Below are 20,612 nucleotides of genomic sequence, written 5' to 3'. Positions count from 1 at the left end.
CCTCCTAGCTAATACCCGAAAGGGCCAAGCTTATTCCCATCTCAAGGCCTTTGCTCTTGGCTCTTCTCTGTGCCTAGAAGACTCTTCCTCAGGTGTTCGCGTGGCTTCAGGTTTCCTCTGAAAGCTCACCTTCTTGGATAGACCTTCTCTGACCACCCTCTGTAAAGAAAGCAGTGTCCCTTGCCACTCTTGCTGTGTATTCTTTTTTTTTTTTGTAGCATTTGTGTATATCCTAATAGACACATGCATTCATTGGTTTATTATCTCATTTCCCCATTAGAATGAAAATCCAAAATCAAACCCAGTGCTGTCGAGTTGATTCTGACTCATAGCGACCTTAAAGAACAGAGTAGCCTCATATGGTTTCCAAGGCTGTAATATTTACAGAAGCAAACTGCCACATCTTTCTCCTGCAGAGTGGCTTTGTGAGTTTGAATGGCCAGCCTTTCGGTTAGCAACCAGGCGCTTTAGCCACTGTGCCACCAGGGCTCTCCAGCATATAATCAAACAAACAAAAAACAAAACAAAATAAACCCATTGCCATCAAGTCAATTCCGACTTATAGTGACCCTATAGAACAGAGTAGAACTGTCCTATAAGGTTTCCAAGGAGCGGCTGGTAGATTCAAACTGCTGACCTTTTGGTTAGCAGTTGGCATATAATAGGCACTGTAAATATTGTTGAATGACTAAATTAGGAGCCATTAGCCTAAACAAGTGAGGAGCCCTGGTGGTGCAGTGGTTAAGTACTTGGCTGCTAACTGGAAGGTTGGTGGTTCGAACCCATCAGTCATTCTGCGGGAGAAAGATGTGGCAGTCTGCTTCCAGAAAGATTTATAGCCATGGAAACCCTATGGAGCAGTTCTGCCCTGTCCTATAGGGTCTCCATGAGTCAGAATCGACTTGACAGCAATGGGGAGGCTAAACAAGTAGGCTTCTTTAAAGAGGAAAGAATCAAAGTCAGCCATTTTAAGAGGTAGAAGAGACCCAGCTCCACCTCCTTGCAGGACTTCTTCGTACACTATTATTCATTCATTCATTTGGTAATCCTTCAGTACTCTTGATGTGTGACATCCTGTAAACAGTCACTTAGCAGCGGCTGCTCCATGTGCTCATAGGGGCAGGGAGCTCACTCATTGCCAGAGCAGCCCCTTCTTCTGTGGGACAGCCAGAATGAGTTAAACACCCTGTTGTACATGGGCAGAGAGCTGCTGCTGTGCAATTTCTGCACACTGGTGTTAGTCCTGGAAGCACCTGAGCCGCACAGAGTACATGCACTTCTACTGGCACATGATACCCCTTCAGAGAGTTGGATAAAGATAGCACTCAGTGTCTCCCCACCCTCCGGCCCAAACATCACTAGTTCCTTCAATTGTTCCTCCAGTGGTCACAGCCTTCCTCACCCTGCTTGCCTTCCTCAAGTCAGCTCTTCCTCAATCTTCCCAATGCACAGAGTGGAATTTAAGAGTTGTTCACATCAGTGCACAGTGGTTTGGGCTCTGACCGAGGAACCTTGGTTCGTTCCACTTGTTTCTGTCAACATAGCCAGGGACGACCTTGTCTGTCATGGCTGCCACGGAGGGACCTCCTTCTCGTCCTCCTGAGGAAAATTAAAATCATTATGTCCTTTTTACGCTGTCTCTAGTCACCTAGCACCCCCTCCCTAACTCTTAAAGATACAAAAAGGTTGTGAGGCTTTTGCTTTTTGGCTTGTTTTTAGCATTTTAAGGTTAAAACAGCTGCAGACCTGTGAACAATTAACTGTTAATCTGTAACCTAATTTCAAAAACAGTAAGTATGGGTCAAGTTCTAGTTCCAGAACCCAAGTCAGCAGGGTGGGACTCAGGAAGTAAGACCTACAAAGCCCATAACCTTCTATTTTCCCTCCTTTTGACTGCCTTTGACTCAGTGTCTCTGTCTTTGTCTGTCCGTCCCTCTCCCTTGCCTGCTCTGTCTCTCTCCTGTCCTTCCAGCAGCCCTTTGGTTCCCCACTCCTGTGCTTCCTCATTCCACTGTTTCCCGTTTATCCCCCTTCCAGTTCCTAGAAATACAGAACTCTTACTTAGCATTTCTTGCACTTCAATCACCAGTACCTTTAGCAGACTTACCCACTTAGGAAAACACCACATTTCACGTTTCTCTCAGGGAGAAAGAACCAAGATTAAATTGCTACTTAACACATGACCCTTGGCTAATTTGTTTTGTGGTCTTGGGTAGAAAAAACTCGCAGCCCAGCCTTAGGTTCTTTTGCACAGTTGGTCCCAGTTTTTGCCCAAACCAGTGGTTTCCAATTGGCGGCTGGACACTGGGCTTCAGTACCGTGGCATTTGCTCTGCTGCCGTCATTTTTGGATAGAGGTGGTGGGGAAGGAGGCCAAGGTCGAGGGTTTTATCTCTGAGGCCATTTGGCCTTTCCCTGCCTCATCTGTGCTTCCAGCCCTGCTGTAGGGTGTGGGTAGGCTGGGCGTGGGGGGAGATAAAGGGGACCGGGATCAGACCTTATTCTTTTGGGTGAGACCTGGGCTGTTTTCCTGACAGCCATTTTTATTTTCAGCGCCTCTTTCCTCTGCTGCGAGGAATTCACCATGGAGAGGCTGTGGCTTTGCAGTGTGGACCCGAAGTTAGGTGTTCTTGAGCACAGCCCAAAGCTGGATTCCACCATGGGCTGTGTGACCTTGGGTGAGCCACCTACCTTTGTCAGTTGCCCAGGAGAGTTGGATTGGATCCAGTGGTTCCCGAGAGGTGACAGTGATATGGGTCTTCTAACTCTTTGAAGCATTTTTTTAATAGCCAACTGGAAACCTGGCAGATCCCCACCTTGAGGCTGCAGGCATTCCTGTCTCTGAGTCTGAATGGTGTGGTGTCCTCTTAGAATGAGTTATGCTGGTGGGCTGGGCTGGGCAGAAGCTTTGATTTGCCAGCTCTTGTGTCTCTGATTAGTTTAACTGGGGAAATGAGTCAGCTTTGTTCCTCAGACAGTTCTGCCCAGGGGCCCACAGGGAGTGGGTGGGAGTCAAGGTCCCACCGGGCCCACAGCAGAGTCCCTGGGCTGGGCTGGGCCGGGCCATCTTTTCAGGCTTTGTTGGCCGTTAGGAAGCTGAGAAGGCTGGTGGAATTGCCTCAGCAGGCAGTCCTTGCTGTCCCCAAGCGGTTCTATAGAGGCTGGTTTCCCAGGAAGGGTAGAGCAGGTAGAATTCCAGATGCCTGCATATCAGTGAGGCGATGCCTGGGGAAGAGCTTTGTAAACTGGACTGTGCTGAAGAAATGCCAGGTATGTCAACATTTTTCCACAGGTCAGGCAGGCTGGCAGAGGTGTGAGGCTGGGACGGGGCTCATTAATGGATGGCAACTCAGAATCCTACTCTGGATTTGCACTTGATCCCCATGGCCATTAAAGGCTTTTGAACAGGGGAGTGATGGGACGGAATGTGACATGATCAAAGCAACATTTTAGGAAGATTGGTCAGGATTTGAGGAGCCCTGGTGGCACAGTGGTTAAAGTGCTTGACTGCTAACCAAAAGGTTGGTGATTTGAACCCACCAGCCAGCCGCTCCACAGGAGAGAGATGTGGCAGTCTGCTTCTGTAAGGATTTACAGCCTTGGCAACTGTGGGTCAGTTCTCCCCTGCCCTATAGGGTCACTGTGGGTTGGAATGGACTTGCTGGCAGTGGGTTTGGTTAGGTCAGGATTTACCCCCTTTGCTCTCTAGGCCTTCTTGTGTCTGCTCATGGCTTCTCCTTTGCATGGGGACAGTGCTGTGGCTCTTTAATAAGATCATGGAGGACCGTGGTTCATTATGAACCACAGAAGTAGTAAGCTGGGAACGGGACCCCCTGAGTTGAGATGCCTGCTCCCTGTTGCCCAGAGGAGGTTGGAGGCACCTCGGCTGGCCTGTGCAATGGCAGGCATCAGATGGGACAGTGCCAGGCTCCCACATTTGGAACCCAGCGCCCTGGGCCTCAGGGGGCTCTTTTTGTGACCCCGGTGTGTTTTAAGAGACTACCTGATTGATTTTCACATTTCAGTGATTACCCGGGATAATTGCCCAGTGTCCCAGATTTCCTTTCTGGCATCCGTCAATGATGAATCCAGGGTTCCTTTGGTGCATAAAATCTTCTGCCTCCTTTTGGGGAACAGTGACTGAGTATGGGCCCACAGAACAATGAACTAGTAAGGATCTCATCTCTGCACCTGGGCTCCATTGTCCAATGGGCAGATTAGGGAACTGGCCAAAGCCCAGTGAGTGGAGGTGACTTCCCCAAGGGCACACAGCAAGTTAGCGGCAAAGAACCCAGGCCTGCCTCTCAGTGCTTCTTGTCCCTTCTCCTGGTTGCTGTTCAGATACTACCTGCTCGGACTAGTGCAGTCATTGGGCTCTGTCTCCAACTCCTGGTTCTCAGGCATTCCAGCATATACTGAAGGTAAAAAGGAACACCATTTAGGAGATGGAACCCAGGAAGTTCTCAATCAGTCCTGTCACACCTGCCAGCCAATTCCAAAACCCTTATCTACCCCTCGCCCACCACCGCCCCACCCCATACCTCCCTACCTTCCCCCACAGCAAAGTCAGACCCAAGGCTTCTGCTCCTCCCTGGGCCCATTTCCTGCTGCTCAGAGAACATTGTTCTGCACACATGGGGCTGGGGCAGTCAGGGACGGCTTCCTGCAGGAGGTGGGACTGACGGGTCCTTGAAGTAGGAGCAGAATATAGATGTGGGAGGCAAGAGGTTTAATGGAAGCAAAGGCACAACATGAGGGAGGGGCCCAGCTCTGCTAGGGTTCGCCATCTAACCTGGCCCATTCAACAAGCCCAGAGCCTCTGCCCGGCACTTGCCTGGGCCATCAGATTACTGCCCTTGGCTGGAGGAAGCTGTGCTGTGGAACCAGCTTCTCAGCCTCTGCCAGGCAGAAACCAAGGACTCCCCACACCTGTGGGAGGAGTAGGTAGGAAGCCGGTTCCAGGCGGCTCAGGACGAGTTACAGGGTTTATGTTAATGCCTCCTTGCTGGCCCTCCCCCAGCCCGGCAGCTTAGCCTATACCCCAGCCCTGGCAGACAGCTTAATTACCGCTGCAGCGCGCCTCCGCTGAAATAATAAGGGATGGCGTCACCGCGTTCCCGCTGCCATGTGCTCCGCGCTGGGCCTTCAGAGCGCTATTGCAGAAAACAAAAACATTCAGGGACACGAGCTCCTTGGAGAGGTGGTTTTAATTTGTTTTTAATATAATGTGGGACCCTGCTCTTAGTTAAGCTGTTGAAAGATCTTTGAGAGATGTGGCATCCTGAGTCTTAGGTACTTGAGATTTGCAGAACCTCCTTCTGTTAGCAGACACTTGAAAGCTCGGTTAATCGATGGTCTTCCTTTGGGGACAGACTCTGATCCAGGTTGGTGGTGTGGTGTGGAGAAAAATCACCCAGCTCAGGGATCCTGGACTAGGCCCAATTCTAGACCTTGCTTCTTCCTCTAAGAGAGCTAAACTAGACTGATGTTTTGCAAACTACAAAACCAAAAACAAAAAAAAAAAGTACCAAACCCGTTGCCATCAAATCATTTCTAACTCACAGCGATCCCATGTACTGCAGAGAAGAACTGCTCCATAGGGTTTCTTAGCAGTAATCTTTACAGAAGCAGATTGCCAGGCCTTTCTTGCCTAGCACCTTGGGAGCGTTGGAACTGCCAACTTTTAGGATAGTGGTCAAGGGCAAACCATTTGTGCCACTGAGGGGCCTTCTGGCAAACTATAGGTCACATTAAGAATGACCAAGAAAAGTAATAGAGAAGAATGATTGTAAGGGTAAGTTTCGTTTCGGTTGTATATACCTGTACACACTCAGAATCGTGTGTGCACTGAGCCAAGGGGTAGGATGGATTTCTTGCTGTGAGTGGTGATCAGAAAGCCACTGGCCTAGATGACCTTTAAGACCCTGCCAGCTTTTGAAATATCCAGCTCTTCTCCCAGAGCCTTGACTTTCCCCTCATGGAACATGACTGATGTTTATAGGTTTTGCCACACTTGTCTGTTGAGACAAAACCCATAGATTTTATGGTTAAAATGACAAAATCGCTAGCATCCATCACTGCTGTGTAACACCTTTGGGAAGCCTTTGTCTCCTCTGCCTTGGTGTCTCAAACAGCTTGGCCTTCTAGCTAGAAATGGATCTGCAGCAGGGGATGGCCCATTTAAAAGCTGACCTATTTAAAACCCATGAGCACTGAAAAACACGAGGTCAATTTGATTTGAGTCTTCTCTTCTGTGCAAAGACTAGAACTTGAAAACTAAATTGGTCAGGGACTGACAAGGTTGAAACCAAAGCTACAAATATTTATTGAATTCTTACTCAGTTGTAGGAAAAGAAAACCAAGGTTCTGTGTTAGTGGGAAAAGAAACACCAAGCAAACAATGCAAAAACACAGCCCTCGGCTGATCTGAAATTGAGGCGGTATGCTATGGGCACACCATCTTGGTTCTCCAAAGGGTTAAGATGCCTCGTGTTTTCCTAAGGAAGCCTTGCAGGCAATCTAGGTGACTCGGGTCTACTGGGCTGCCTCTCATCCCTACTCAGTGAGGTGGCTGTGGATGCAGGGAAAGGCAGGTGACTTCTTCCAAGCTGGGGACACTCTCAGTACATTATTTATGCCAGCCCTAGGAAATGGGGATTATTGTTGTCGGAGAAAACTGGAGCTCAGAGAGGTAAGATGCCTTGCCCAAGGTCGCACAGCTAGTGACTAGAGAATTTGGATTTGAACCAGGTCTGTTTGACTCCAGAGTCAGCCTGCTGCCCCCAGGAAAGTAAACAGCAGTTCCCACTCTGAGCTTGCTTCTCTCTGGTTCCACCCTTCAGGAGGCTCCATTTACACCCAAGCTGTCCATTTTAATCAGGGTGGCCTTCACGGGCGTGTGGCCTGTGTAAGTTGCTCAGGGCCCTGTACTTGGCTTAATGTGTTGCTGTCATCGTCTTGAAATTGTTAGTAATTTTTGATCAAGCAGCCCACATTTTCATTTTGCACAGGCACCGTAGATCATGTAGACAGTGTTGGTTTGCATCCCCTTCTAGGTCTTTCTGGGCCCCTCTGCACCTCTTTTTAGCATGCTCATCGTTTCTGTGGTGCAGGCGTTTGAAGAATGCACTCTGTCCTGACCTCAGTCTCGCTACCTGCCACATTAGACTGGCTGTTTACCGGCCCTTTGTCCCCTCCCGGCCCTCCACATCTCTTGCTGGCAGGGACCCCAGTCTTGGCTTGCAGTGGCCAGTGTGCCCTCAGCATTGGCCCAGGTGAGCAACACTGAAGGGGTGCCCTGTGCGGAGGGTGATTTATCACGGGGCTCTTGTTTGAAGATACCAGGTCCGGTTAGGGTGGCGGTGGGGGGATGTGTGCACAACTGACCTGGCCCCCCAGGGGCTATGCTTGAGTCCAGGCAGAAAATAAACACCTAAAAAAAGTTGTTTGTGAAAGGCAGGGCTCATTCAACACTTATTCAACTAGTGACGTAGAAATTTCGCAATGGTGTGACTCAGTTCTGCGTTCCCAGCTCCCAATGGTGTGCCTGGCACAACCAACAGGACATTTGTTAAGCAGTTGCCCTGGTGTCCGGCTGCCCGCTAGGCTGCTTACGGAGGACAGTCCCTGACCTCTAGGCGGATCGGGTGCTTAATACACGATTAAATGATTCATGCGGCGGCTGCCCTCGGGGCCCCAGAATGCTCCAGGATGCTCAGAGCTGGGTGTGGGAAGGTCCCTGGCTTCCTGGGGAGGGGACTTGAGCCAGATTTGTAGTGAGGGTGAGAGGTGGGGAGAAATGAGATGGGGGAATAGGGGAGAAGTCAAGAATGGGGGGCCTTGGAGGTCCTGCCTTAGGAACTTGACTTTTTTCTGGAGGCAGTGGGAAGCCAGGAATGTTTTCTAGGATGGAATTTGCACTTTATAGGCTAAACAGATATTACCATCCCCTTTTTGCAGGGGCAGAAGCTTGAGACCTCGGGGACAGAGCTTAGGGACATTCCGCCAGTTGGGTCCTTGGACTCCAAGTCAAGGTCTGTGTCCTATAGTCCAGGCTGCCTCCTCCTGACCACATCCGTCACTGCAGTCACAGAACCCCATTTTGAGGCAAAAGGAGGCTTGAAGTGACTTGAGGTGACAGAGACCAGGGCTGCAGTGTTGGGAACGGAAAGGAAAGGTCAAATTTAAGACGTTTTTTTAAGGACAAAATTTCAGTTTTGAAACAAGCAGCAGTTGTTCCTTAGAGTGATAAATAATGTTTTCATGTCTGTAATGGAGGTTTTAGCTCCTAGTCGTGAGAAGGACTTATACCACCTTGCTTTGGGGACAAGTTTTTCAGGAAATGCAGGAGGGACCTTCCACCCTCCCTTCCCACTGTCTGACTTCTGGGAACCTCCAGTTCCTCCCCATTGAGACCTCTTGGGGCTAAATGAATAGTAGGGTTCCCCTTGGGCGTTAACACTGGAGGAACGAAACTTGCAATCCTGTGAAGGTTTGGCTTTGGGGGCTGTGGAGCTCCTGGTACAGCGTAATTCCAGTTGCCGGACCAGAGAAGGTAACCACATTTTGGTATTTTTAAATAAGCCAGTGGAATTTTGAGAGAGTTTAAACTCAAAGTACAAGTTTTCGGTTTAATTTTAACTTTGTGCTTAGCTCACACCCAGGACTTGGCAGGCAAAATGGGCTTTAGTTTTTTTGTTTTGGGGTTTTTTTTTTTTTTTTTTTTTGTCCTTTTTAAGCAGAACACACCCTGGATGTAAAAGAGTTGTTCTCTTTGCATTGGAGAGTTTCAGAGAGTGGCAGCCAGGCACAGATGAGAGGAAGTGGGTTGGAATTGCAGCAGAGTTCAGGGTCAGATGGGTTGGAAGCTTTGAAATGTGCTAGCCTACCCAACCAGGAGGGGATTATCCGATAGGCAAGGTAAACATGGTGCTTACCAGATCATCTGTAGTGAATAGTTTCTAATTTTTTCACCACGTCAAAGATTTTGCTTCTAGGTATTGTTGGCATCTGTCTCTATACCATCCCCACAGCACCTTCCTACAGAACCAGAGCCTTTCAAATTTACAATCCCTGTCAGGGGCAGATGACCCAGGAAGCAGGGTCAGCATGGGCTTACTTGAGTTCACTTACTAATCTGTAGTGAACGGCTTCACTACCCTTCACTACAGAAGGGTAGCCCCCGGCGGAGGCAGGGGGTTGGACTGAGTGACTCCACAGGTCAACTGTCAGGCAGGTGTTTCTGTTTTGTCTTGTTTGGTCTGTTTCTAACACCTGGGCAGTCCCCCGTGTAAGGCACCACCCTGCTTTACTCTGCGGGCTTTCCCGTCACTTGGTTTGGGCTTTTTGGTGATATCAGCAACCTCCAGATCTAAGCCCTGCCCGTCCCATCTTATCTTTGATCTTGCCCCAAACAGTGGTGCGTCACCAGGAAGGAAATGCAGAAACAGTGGGGATTCCGGAGACCCCACCACCCAGACCGTTAACAGCCACCTGGTGGGTCAGAAACCACAGGGTTTCCCAAGGGCTGCTTAGGGAAGAGTGAGGTCCAGACCTCCTCTGGATTGCTGCTGCTTGGTGCAGCTTCATCTCAGCCAGGGCTGGCCTAGGCCTTGTGCTTTGGCTACTGAGGAAGTGTAACCAAGGTGGGGTCTGCTGGGAGTGGCACCCAACTGGCTGGTGGGGCAGTTAGAAGAGGGGCTAAAGGGGAGCAGCCAGGGTCAAGGGAACTTGGAGAATGGAGTTGGGGGTCTGGAAGAGCTTGGCTCCTCCATTTGGGAATGTTGGAGAAGCTGTCTGGGCACGCTCTTCATCTTACAGCCAGTACTGCCCAGCGCGGTCCAGTAGACACCCTCCTCTCTGACCATGTCATGGGACTTTTACCGTGGGGAGAATGCCCCATAAATACCCCATGGGGTAGTTGTGGGAACCAAGTGTGGTAATATGTGTGAAGGACTTAGAGTGTCCCTGGCTCATGACATGGGCTCAAAAAAGATCTATTGACTATTAATGGAAAGTAGTAGTAGTAGTGGCATGCTCATTGTCCCTGGGGAGGAGTGGCCACCAGTTTAGATGTGGTGTTGGGAGCTGGGGACTGGTCTGGTCAACTCTGTAGAATTCCTAGGCAGTCTGTCCCCAGCAGTGTCTTCCACCTGGCGTCCCCAAGGCTGGGATGTCAGGCAGCATTGTGCCTCTCTAGGAAAGAGGCGGAGTTCCCTTGACGCCCCAGCAGCCCCCCCCTCCTCACTGAGGCCCTACTCTCTCCTTGGCTGAGGACTAAGCAGAGAAGCCCTTGATCCACCTAGAAAAACCACATGTCTGAAATCTTTGAGGGTGGACTGGAATCCCTTCTCATATTTGTCTTTCTTTGGTGGAGCTTAAGGAATTCCCAGGGCCTTCCAAGGGAACCAGTTGCTAAAGAAGACCGTGGACCTTGTGATTCTAGTGTTTACTGCAAATGAAGGCAACGCTCCTCTCCCCCAGTGCAGTTAATCTCCCTCCATTTGCTCCGGTCCCCTAAGGCCTGGCTTCCTGGCTCTATACTGCTTCCCCTGCCTTAGGGCAGAAGGCCTGCAGCATTTAGTCCCAGGCACTCCGGCCAGTGACCTTGAGAAGGTGGCTTGACCTGGCCACCTGGCTTCTCCTGGGGGCTGAGGGGGTGGAGAAGGACTTATCTTCTCCTGTCCCAGAGCCAGTGGCAAGGTGGACCCTGGTGGCCAGTGCCCAGGCTGAGAGCTCCTTAGCTCTGGGAGAGAGCTGCCTTGCCCCTGCGCGCCTCCTCCGTGGGCTGTGCCAGATGGAACCTGCAAATTGCTGCTGTGCTGGGCAGAGCCATGCACCTCTATCCACTAGGGAAGGATGAAAACAGGGCAGCTGCAGGGCTCTGAGATCCAGATGTGCCCAGAGCTCCCCTGCTCTGCCTGCTGGCAGGAGTGGACTTGAGGGGGTGGGGGAGAGGGAGGGACAGCATGGTGTGGATCCTGTTCCCATGGCCTCTTCCATTAGTGAGAAGTCAGGATCTGTGTATGGAGTTCCCAGGGGGCAGTGTATCTAGTCTACATCGGAGTTTCCTAGAGGGCGGTAGGTAGGCGCAGGTCAGGGTGGCTGTGTTCTGGGCTGAAGGTACTCTGGGCCAAGCATTGTAGGGGGTCACCAGCACTAGGTGCAGCCAGGAGGGATCACCTCTAAGGTGCCTCTCAGACCAGGCTTTGCAGGCGGCCAGACTGCTCTGTAGGCAGGAGTGGCTAACTCTGGGCCATCTGCCTGGAAGACCAGGCATCCTCCTCTCTCTTGCTGACTCCCCTGGGTCACTTCATGCCTGGGACTTGAGTACTCTTCCTCAGCTTGTCTTTATTCGTCTTTCCTGGAGCCTGGAACTTTTAACCTTTTAACAAACTAATGACAGGATAGCTTCCTATTGGTTCTTTCTACCTCGTTAGAAATAAAGGATTTAGGATCCAAATTTTGGGGAGAGAAGAGAGGTGGGCAAAGGGCAAAACTGCCTCCAGGGAGTTAGAGGAGGTTTAGACGGGGAACAGAGGTGCCTCTAAAGACAGACTTTTGGAATTTGCCAACCTCAGCATTTCATTATGCGCCCATCCTGGGTTTAGGGATTTCCCCCTCCTACATCCATACCCAGGACCCTGAAAAGCAAAGTCTGCGGCCACACTGTCCAATATGGTAGCCATACATGGCTCTTTACACTTACGTTAATTAAAATGAAACCACATTTACAGTTCAGTTTCTCAGTTACACTCGCCACATTTCAACTGCTTAGAAGCCACATGGCCACTCTGGTGTGCAGTGCTGTCTAGGGAACGCAGAATCAGAGGGGTCCCTGGTCTGCTGCCCCTGCCATGGGGCAGGCCCAAGTGGGTAACCACAGTGTCAAATGTCAGGCCCCAGGTGGGCAGGCTCTGACTCATGGTGAGAGCAAGTGTATGTGTGCATCTTGGGAACCATCAGCAAGCAGAGGGTCCCAGACTTGGGGGCTGAGGACAGCAAGTGGGCTGGGGTCATGATGGGGCACTGCTGGACAGGGGAGATCTGATGGAATGGTGAGTCCTGGGCCCAGAGGGCCCTGAACAACGTTATGGCTGGTGGTGGCAGGGAGCTGTGGGACTGGGTGTTTTCTTTTTAATGGGGTTTTGGGAGAATCTGGCAATAGGATTGAAATGAGACCATTGTCTCCTGCCTACCAGTGGCAGCAGGGCTCATTGGTTTCGTCCAGTAAAGGTCCCCGTCTGGAGTGGCGCTCTGGTTCTGCAGCTCTGCTCATCCCAACCCTGCCCTCCCCTCAGTATTGCTGAAGTCAGGAAGACCAGAGTGCATGAATCCAGCCTTTGATCACTGGCAGTCCAGTGGGCCGGAAGAACCAGAAGAACTGACGTGTTTCAGTCCATTGTCATTTGGACTGCTTCCCGGTCCGTCTTTCTGTCCTCCAAGAAGGCTGTCTGACACCCTTCCCCGGCCCCAGCTGCCATTCCTTGCTTCCATTCATGCCTCCTTCCCTTGCAGGTGAAAGAGCTTGTCCTGGACAACTGTCGGTCGATCGAAGGCAAAATCGAAGGCCTCACAGATGAGTTTGAAGAACTGGAGTTCTTAAGTACAATCAACGTAGGCCTCACCTCAGTCGCAAACTTACCAAAGTTAAACAAACTTAAGAAGGTAAATACAAGTGTCGAGAGCGTGTGGGTGCACATGTGTGGGTGCCTGTATGTGTGTGTACGTGTGTTGGGAGGAGGGCGGCAGGAGGAAGGGGTTATTACCTGGTGTTTAGGGAGCATAATTGCCTGTAAAGCCAGGTGCCTGCAACAACATGCCGGATAAGTCTCTGACACCACTTTCGCTTCCCGCTCTGCCTGGGAGAGAGTCAGGTGGCTTGTAGTTGCTGAGGAGCCTCACTGTAAGAGCTGTTTCTGCTTCTTCTCTCCCTGCCTTGTTTAGCTTGAACTAAGCGATAACAGAATCTCAGGGGGCCTGGAAGTATTGGCAGAAAAGTGTCCGAACCTCACACATCTAAATTTAAGTGGCAACAAAATTAAAGACCTCAGCACAATAGAGCCACTGGTAAGTCATTTGGATCCTCCCTTCTCTGTAGGGGATGAGGGGTGGGGAGGAATTGGTGTCAGGGAATACTACTATTTCTCTTACTTTATTTGATTCTCATTATCATTCTGTGAGATACACTTGGAGCTACGATTTCCTTGTCCATAGAGAAACCAAGGCCCATAGAAGTGGACTGACATGACCAATGTCAAATAGTCAAAATGGGCAGTCATTGGGAAGGTGGGGTGAGGACCCTGGTCTCAGTTGCTGGTCTGATGCTTTTCCCTGCATAGTTTCTGCTTGGCTTTGGGAACCTGAGCTGCAGTTTCTTCAAGGCTTAGCATAAGGTTGTGCCCCTCTTTGGGGGTGAGGAGGGAATGCCATCCAAGGATTAAGCTGACCTCATATCTTAGCAGGTACCGTTTCTCCTTGGCTCACTTGATCTGAGGCTGGTGACTCTGAATTGATGGGAGTAGGCTCACCCCCTCACAACCTCTGGATGACAAGGACCTGGGGTGGCGGACATCTGTGTGGTATGGGAGCCTCTTGCAGGCCTTCCCCTGCATGGCAGAAAACGACCCCTGGTCACTGGTCTTGGCGTGACTTGACCAGGGCTGCAGAGAGCTGGACAGAGTTTCCGTCTCCTGCCCCTCCTCGTAGAGCTGAGCATGCCCTAAACCTCACTGATGTATTAACCAGAATGACTGTCCTACATGACCAGGGTCTGAATTATATTAAATAAACACACTGAAACACTATCGTAAATGTTCATATAAGAATTGCCTCATAAACCATGCACTTAGAATCAGGGAGAGACCGTGAGGACATCTTGTTAAGTCTGCTTATGCTTCCCTTTTCTGGGCTTATAGGGTGGAGGTTGGGGGCACCCCCGCAGTTGTTTGGGTTTGGGTTTGCAGGGTTGTTGTCTACATTCTTTGCTCTCCATGGAAGCTGAAGGGCCTGGCTGACGGGGTGGGGGTGGCAGAACAGGAAGCTGGCATTTCTTTGCCAAGGTCAAACTTGACTTGCCTATCTGTGGCATGGGTCAACTAAATAGTATGTGCTTCCCACAGTACTTTTTCTCAGATTTTCCACTGATCTAGGAGGAAACAGAACTGTTCAGATCCACTGGGAAGTCTCAGTCTCGTAATTTTCCTTAGGAAAGGAAGAATCTTTGAAGTTCTGTGTATGTTATACTTTGGGGGCGAGGCGTGGGGACTGAGTGTATCCAACCCTTGTTCAGTCACTATTAAAGATTAGAGACCCTCTTCCACTGGCCCCCTGCCCAGCTTCTAAGTGTTTATCTGTGTGGTGTCTTACACTGACCTCCTGGAATGGGAAGCTGCTTTTAGCGGGGTGTTACCCTTAACCCCTCTGCTGCGAATGAGCCAGTTCCCTATCGCAAGATCCTACAGAGAGGAACCTGGACTCCCAGCATTGACCCTGAGGGCCAGGGCTCTCCTCTCCAGTTAGGCAGAGTCTGGTCAGAGTGGGGCTTCCCTGGGATGGGGGTTCTTACGGACGTGATGAGTGGGAGGTGAAGATACAGCTCTGTTACTTGCTAGCCACGTGGCCGTTCTACTTTTTGGGCTTCAGTTTCCTCAGCCATCAAATGGGGATGATATAGCTACAACCCGCCTGATATAAAGCTTTAACCTAATCCTGTTAAGTTGTTGGGTACCATCGAGTCAGTTTCAACTCATAGTGACTCCACGTACAGAGGAGAGCTCTGCCCCCCAGCGTTTTCTAGGCTGTGACCTTTACAGAAACAGATAGCCAGGTTTTTTTTTCCTGTGGAGCTGCTGGGTGGGTTCAAACCACTAACCTTTTGACTAGCAGCCAAATGCTTAACCATTGCATACCAGGGCTCCTGTAATTGTGTTAAGTACCAGAGACAAAATCTGACCCCCCAAACCCCCCAGCACCACTCAAGAGCTCTTCTAGCTGCAGAGAAGGGTTTGCCCATTGGTTTTTCTCTTGCTCTTTTTGGCAGTTAGTATTGCAGGGTAAGAGCACTAGTTTGAACTTGAGCTGCCTAACTTCTGTGCCTCCTTTATTTCCTCATCTGTAAAATGGCCTGATGGCAAGGGTAAATTGAGTTATGATACATATAAAGTACAGTGTTAGCTATTATTATTATTAGATATAGACAAGGTTAGTTCACATTTCTTTTTTAGTCCTGCCGAGGCTCCCTGGCCACAGAGGAAGGACAGGGACCAGCAGCAAAGCCGTTGGCTTATGTTCCAAGAGCGCCCTGGTTTAACTTCAAGCCAGTCACTGTTGAGGCAAAAGCTGAATTGCAGAATAATGTTCACTAGGTTTTAAAGATCCTCAAGTTCAATCGCCTTGTGCAAATGAAGGACTGGGGCCCACAAACCAGGACAATGTGCCTGGGCACACACAGGGCTGAGCAGAGCCGCATCAGGGGCTCCTTGTCACCTGAGTGCTCTGCATGGTCTCCTTTCACCCCCGCCTCTATCTTGGGGTTGCTTATGAACTCCCCGCCCGGCCTCCAACAAATTGCTCACTGTTGACTTCATTTTCCCACTTGCAGAAAAAGTTAGAAAACCTCAAGAGCTTAGACCTTTTCAATTGTGAGGTAACCAACCTGAATGACTACCGAGAAAACGTGTTCAAGCTCCTCCCACAACTCACGTATCTCGATGGCTACGACCGGGACGACAAGGAGGCCCCTGACTCGGATGCTGAGGGCTATGTGGAGGGCCTGGATGACGAGGAGGAGGATGAGGATGGTGCGTGTTGGAGGGGAAAGGGCAGGACTGTTGGGAGGCCACCACCAGCTGTGAGGGCCAGCTGGCAGCCTGCCTTTTTTCAAGCTGTGGAGGGGGAGTGGGCTGTCTGCCTTGTTTGCTGTGCTCTGTAACCTCTAACATGTCCCAAAGACACATCCTGAGAGTCTTCAACTGCATAGAAACTTCTTAGGTAACCATCTATCTGGAATGATTCTCACTTCAGTTTTTCCTCTTTCTGAAGCTGTCCAGGGAATGAGTTTTACATTTTCTCTATAATATGACCATGGACTTAAGATACTCTTCAAAGGGGGTTGGAAGGCTAGGGAGGACAGAGGAAGGACGGGTGCAGCCTGCAGGTCCCTTTTCCCCATCTGGGTGTCCAGTGGAGGGGAGGTTGTGGCACCTTTTGGTGGCTGCAGCCCACAAGGCCACAGACCAGGACTTGGGGGTGTGACCTCAGGAGCCCCAGGGGCCCCAGGAAGTGAATGAGGCCACAGACAGTAGGTTCCACGCACACTGGCAGCAGTGGAGCAGGGCTGGCACAGCCAGGTCTTCAGGGAGGGGAAAGGAGCATCACCTGTGCCCTCCATACCTGCTCAGGCTGCGAGCCCTGCAGGTCTTTGTGGCCAGGGTGAAGTTGAAAATTGAGACACTTGCCCAGTTAGACACATGCTTGTTGTGCTTTTCCGTGTGAGGCTGGGAGTCTTCTGCAAGATGTTAGATACCCTGTTTGCCTTACCAGAGATCTTGTGATGTGGCAGAAGGGACACAGGGGTCCTGAGACCTGGTTTCTAGACCTAGCTCTCCCACTAATTTGATGTGTGTCTTGAGCAGATCACTTCTGTGCCTCAGGTTTCCTGTCCTTAAAGTGGGGAGTTTGGATGCTTTTTTAAACTGAGTTGACTTCTCAGCTTAGGCCCTATAGCTTGTTCCTCTGTTGTCTCAGCTTCCACGTGGGATCTTTGGATTTTGTTAAACTTGGATCGCTTTCAGACGTGTTTGAGGCTATATATTGGTACTGTTTTCGTGAGCGTTAAAGCACTCAGATTTTGGCCTAGGTGGGGGTGGAAGGGTCATGGGCCCACACTGAAGACCCTACCACCCCTGCCCCTCCCACCAGCCTGGGGCCAATGTTGGTGTGAGGGGGCAGCAGCCCACTGCCAGGTCCGTTCTTATTCCCCATTTTGATTGTACAGAGGAAGAATACGATGAAGATGCTCAGGTAGTGGAAGACGAGGAGGATGAGGATGAGGAGGAGGAAGGTGAAGAGGAGGATGTGAGTGGAGAGGAGGAGGTAAGGAGCTGGGCCAGGCTGGGTGGGGTTACTCTCTCCCCGCACTCGCTTACTTGCTGCCTCTGAGCTAGTCCAACTAAAGGACTTGGTGATCAGCCCAGGAGCCCTGGCTGGGGAAGTCCCCTCCCCTGTGGGCAGGGAAATGGTTTCATTCCATACTCTTGTACTGGTCTTGGGGAGACAGGACTTCCAGCGAGCCCTGGGGAGGTGGTTGGACTAGGAATGGGGAATCGAGGATTCTGGAGGCAGGTAAAGAAGGGGACTCACCTGCCAGGTAAGCCCAGCCCTCATTTCTGTGTGAGTTAGTTCTTAGAGATGTGCAGAATCAGTGTTCCCATTTTCTGCCTTTTTTGCATTTATGTGTGAATTCAGTGACTATTCCCTGAGCACTTAGAGTGTGCTAGGGAAAATCAAAGACCAGCAGCACTGCCTTGTACGTGCTTGCTGGATAAAACGCTGCCAGGTTCCCCGTCAGAGTGACACAGGTCACCTGTGAATGGTGACAGTTCTAGGTCAAGAGTCGTGCATTATCCTAACAGATTGGCTGGTTCACAGTTAATAAGATCTGTGAAATGTCTGTGAGGGGTAATATAGTGCAGAGGTTAGGAGCACAGTCTGTGGGGCTGAACTCCACCTAGCTCTACTGCTTGCTAGCTGTGTGTCCTTGGGCAAGGTATTTGACCTTTCTGAGCCTGTTTCTTTACCAGTATGATAATTATCCTACTAACAACCCTATTATACTGGTTTCGTTAGTAGGACAAAATAAAACATAAGTAAAATGCTTAAGGACTGTCTGATGGGATGGATAACCATTCATCCGCTTATTTTAGGCTGTTACATCCTTTCCCAAGGTCCTGGCTTTTGTGTTGGGATGTCCAAGTCTCTCTATAGCAGAGTCATTTTCCATGACTTTTTCAGAATTCTTAATCAACTCTTGGAAATTGCCAGAGTCAGACCTACTGCCGTGGAGTCAGTTCCGACTCATAGCAACCCTAGAGGACAGAGTAGAGCTACCCCATAGGGTTTCCAAGGAGCAGCTGGTGGATTTGAACTGCTGACCTTTGGGCTAGCAGCCGAGCTCTTAACCACTGCACCACCAGGGCTCCATAGTTAGACCTAGGGAGATTTAAGATGGCAACAGCACTGGCAACAACACCCCTTCCTTGCCCCCTCCAGGGACCCCCCGCCCAGTTTCCTGTCTCCCTCCATTGAGAGCAGAGACATCTGCCTGCCCTGCAGACTCACTCAGGCAGGATCTCCTAGGCGCCCCACCCCAGGCCTGGGAGGAGCAGCAGAAAGAGGCAACGAATAGGAAAGCTGATGAGATGGGATTGGTGTCTGTCTAGTTCTGGGCTGGGTTTCTTTTCTCTGTAAGTTGCTAGGCTCACCTCTAAAGGCTATTGGGAGTATTTTAAAAATAAAGACTTTGAGAACTAAGTCCTCCTAGGACACAGCAGCCTGTCGCGTTGGCTAATGGATTTCTCATCTTGCCCTTCCTGTCACAAGAGCTGCAGCGTGCAGGGACTTTTCTTTTGTAATCTCATTGACCATCTGTAGATTTCCAGCTTCCAGTAAAAGAGAGTTTATACACAAAAACAGAACCTTCACAAACAGACTGATAAGGGAACTGCTTGACCTTATAAAAGCATATTTCCCTAGATAAAAAAAAGTCTATCGCTAAGTTCTTTATAACAGTGGGCCGCATGATGCTTTAGGAACATGGTAAACGTACAGAAATACAACTACCCCATAATTTCAGGAGCAGGATAAAACACTAGAATCCTGTGTTGACAATGATGCTGTATGCCTTGCTGAATCTCAGGCAAGTTAGGAACACCGTCCTTGGGGGACCCTTAATTTATCCCCCCTCTCCCTGGGTAGTGCAGATGGTTCACGACTAGACTGCTGACTGAAAGGTTGGAGATTCGAGTCCACCCTGAGGTGCTTTGGAAGAAAGGCTAGGCAGTCTGATTCCAAAAAATTAGCCATTGAAAAATCTATGGAACACAGTTCTCTAACACATGAGCTTGCCGTGAGTCAAGATTTTCCTTCGGCACCAGGTGATCAGGTGGTGTAGGTACTGGGTAGGCTATGGTTGGACTTACCCTCAGGATCTGGATTTGCTGAAACTGGGGTCTTCTCTGGAAGCCAGAACTAGATAAAGGACCAATGGACTGATGGCCTTCTTTACACGGCAGGGGATCTAAGCTGCTGTTAGAGGGGCTTCAGGCCTGGAGTTCTTAATCCGAGGGTAGAATCTACCACCTCCTAGCACGTTGTTGGCAGATCTTGTATGTGATATGGGTGCTTCCGGAGGAAGGGGTTCAAAGCCTTCTGCAGATTCTCCAAGAGGTTCTTGATCCAAACTAAGCTAAGAACCTCTGCTTTAGGTTTATCCTGAGGTGGCCAGTCCTTGGTATGGGGCTCCTAGAGACTTGACTGCCAGCAGTTGGAGCTAAGTGTTGGGAAAGTGATGGCCTATGCGTGTCTCTAGGCTGGGAGTATCTCTAACATTGTGATGTCTATCTTCTCTCTTAGGAGGATGAAGAAGGTTATAATGACGGGGAAGTAGATGACGAGGAAGATGAAGAAGATCTTGGTGGTATGGCAGCCTTCTTACTCTCAGTTGTGGCAGGCTGGCCCCTTCGGTTGGCATGACATTGCTTAGGCCCTGAGGGCCCTGGCAGAGGGTGGAACACTGCCTCCAACCTGAGGCCCCAGGTGCCTCCCTGGCTCTGCAGATAGCCTGCCTTAGTTTGCCAGGGACGATAGGCCTTGGGTTAGGAAGCTTCCTAGATGTGTGGTCCCCTGGTTCTCTGTGGGTAGGTGATGTTAAAGAGACAAGATCCATGTTTAATCTGAATGCCTTTTCCTTATTCTTCCAGAAGAAGAAAGGGGTCAGAAGCGAAAACGGGAACCTGAAGATGAGGGCGAGGACGAGGACTGAGCGGAATAACCTATTTTGAAAAATTCCTATTGTGATCTGACTGTTTTTACCCGTACCCCCACCTCCCAATCCTGCCCCCCCCCCGAAACTTATTTTTTTCTGATTGTAATGTTGCTGTGGGAACGAGAGGGGAAAAGTGTACTGGGGGTCCCGGGGGGAGGGAGGGTGGGAGGGGGTGGAATAAAATACTATTTTTACTGCCACTCTTTATTTTTCTCCCCCTACTTTTTCTTTGTGTCTGGTTCAGTCCCTGTAATGCAATAGCTGAGGACACACAGAGTGAGCATTTGTTCCTTACTCGCGAAGAGGATGGTTTGGAGGTCTCTTATATTTCCTGCTATTTCCCGTATCTCTTGAGTTGGTTGGAAGCCTGTGGCTGGCCTCTGTTGGTTACTAATTGAAGCCCGGGAAAGGCTGAGCACCAGCTGTATCTTAAGTCTTGTTCTGGATCACATGACTTCGACATTTCTTGGGCCTGCTAAAGGCATCGGACGCCCGGGTTTGTAAATAGTAACCTAAAGGCGTATTTTGGCACTGGTTTGGGGATATTCCCCGTCTCTCCTCCCCTCCCC

At 50.2% G+C, this 20,612-nt stretch overlaps 1 protein-coding gene across 3 annotated transcripts in view; it reads left to right on the top strand.

Moving 5' to 3' along the window:
- ANP32A (acidic nuclear phosphoprotein 32 family member A) overlaps nucleotides 1-20,200 on the top strand; it is a 39,694-nt gene extending 19,494 nt beyond the window's left edge. Inside the window, exons 1-7 of one of the 3 annotated variants that reach the window (XM_049905824.1) lie at nucleotides 8,761-10,461; nucleotides 12,516-12,665; nucleotides 12,945-13,067; nucleotides 15,601-15,799; nucleotides 16,996-17,093; nucleotides 19,632-19,695; nucleotides 19,979-20,200. In XM_049905824.1, the coding sequence (XP_049761781.1) occupies nucleotides 10,456-10,461; nucleotides 12,516-12,665; nucleotides 12,945-13,067; nucleotides 15,601-15,799; nucleotides 16,996-17,093; nucleotides 19,632-19,695; nucleotides 19,979-20,040 (702 nt within the window). In that variant the 5' untranslated portion in view covers nucleotides 8,761-10,455 and the 3' untranslated portion in view covers nucleotides 20,041-20,200. Of the gene's footprint in view, nucleotides 1-8,760; nucleotides 10,462-12,515; nucleotides 12,666-12,944; nucleotides 13,068-15,600; nucleotides 15,800-16,995; nucleotides 17,094-19,631; nucleotides 19,696-19,978 lie in introns of those variants that run through there. The other 2 variants (XM_049905822.1, XM_049905823.1) reach the window with 2 other exon arrangements.
- The last annotated feature ends 412 nt before the right edge of the window (nucleotides 20,201-20,612 follow it).

This window comes from Elephas maximus, chromosome 13 (genome assembly GCF_024166365.1).
Source record: "Elephas maximus indicus isolate mEleMax1 chromosome 13, mEleMax1 primary haplotype, whole genome shotgun sequence".
Classification (NCBI taxonomy): domain Eukaryota; kingdom Metazoa; phylum Chordata; class Mammalia; order Proboscidea; family Elephantidae; genus Elephas; species Elephas maximus.
Note: the sequence above shows the minus strand (reverse complement) of the source record. Positions and strands in the feature narration are given on the sequence as shown.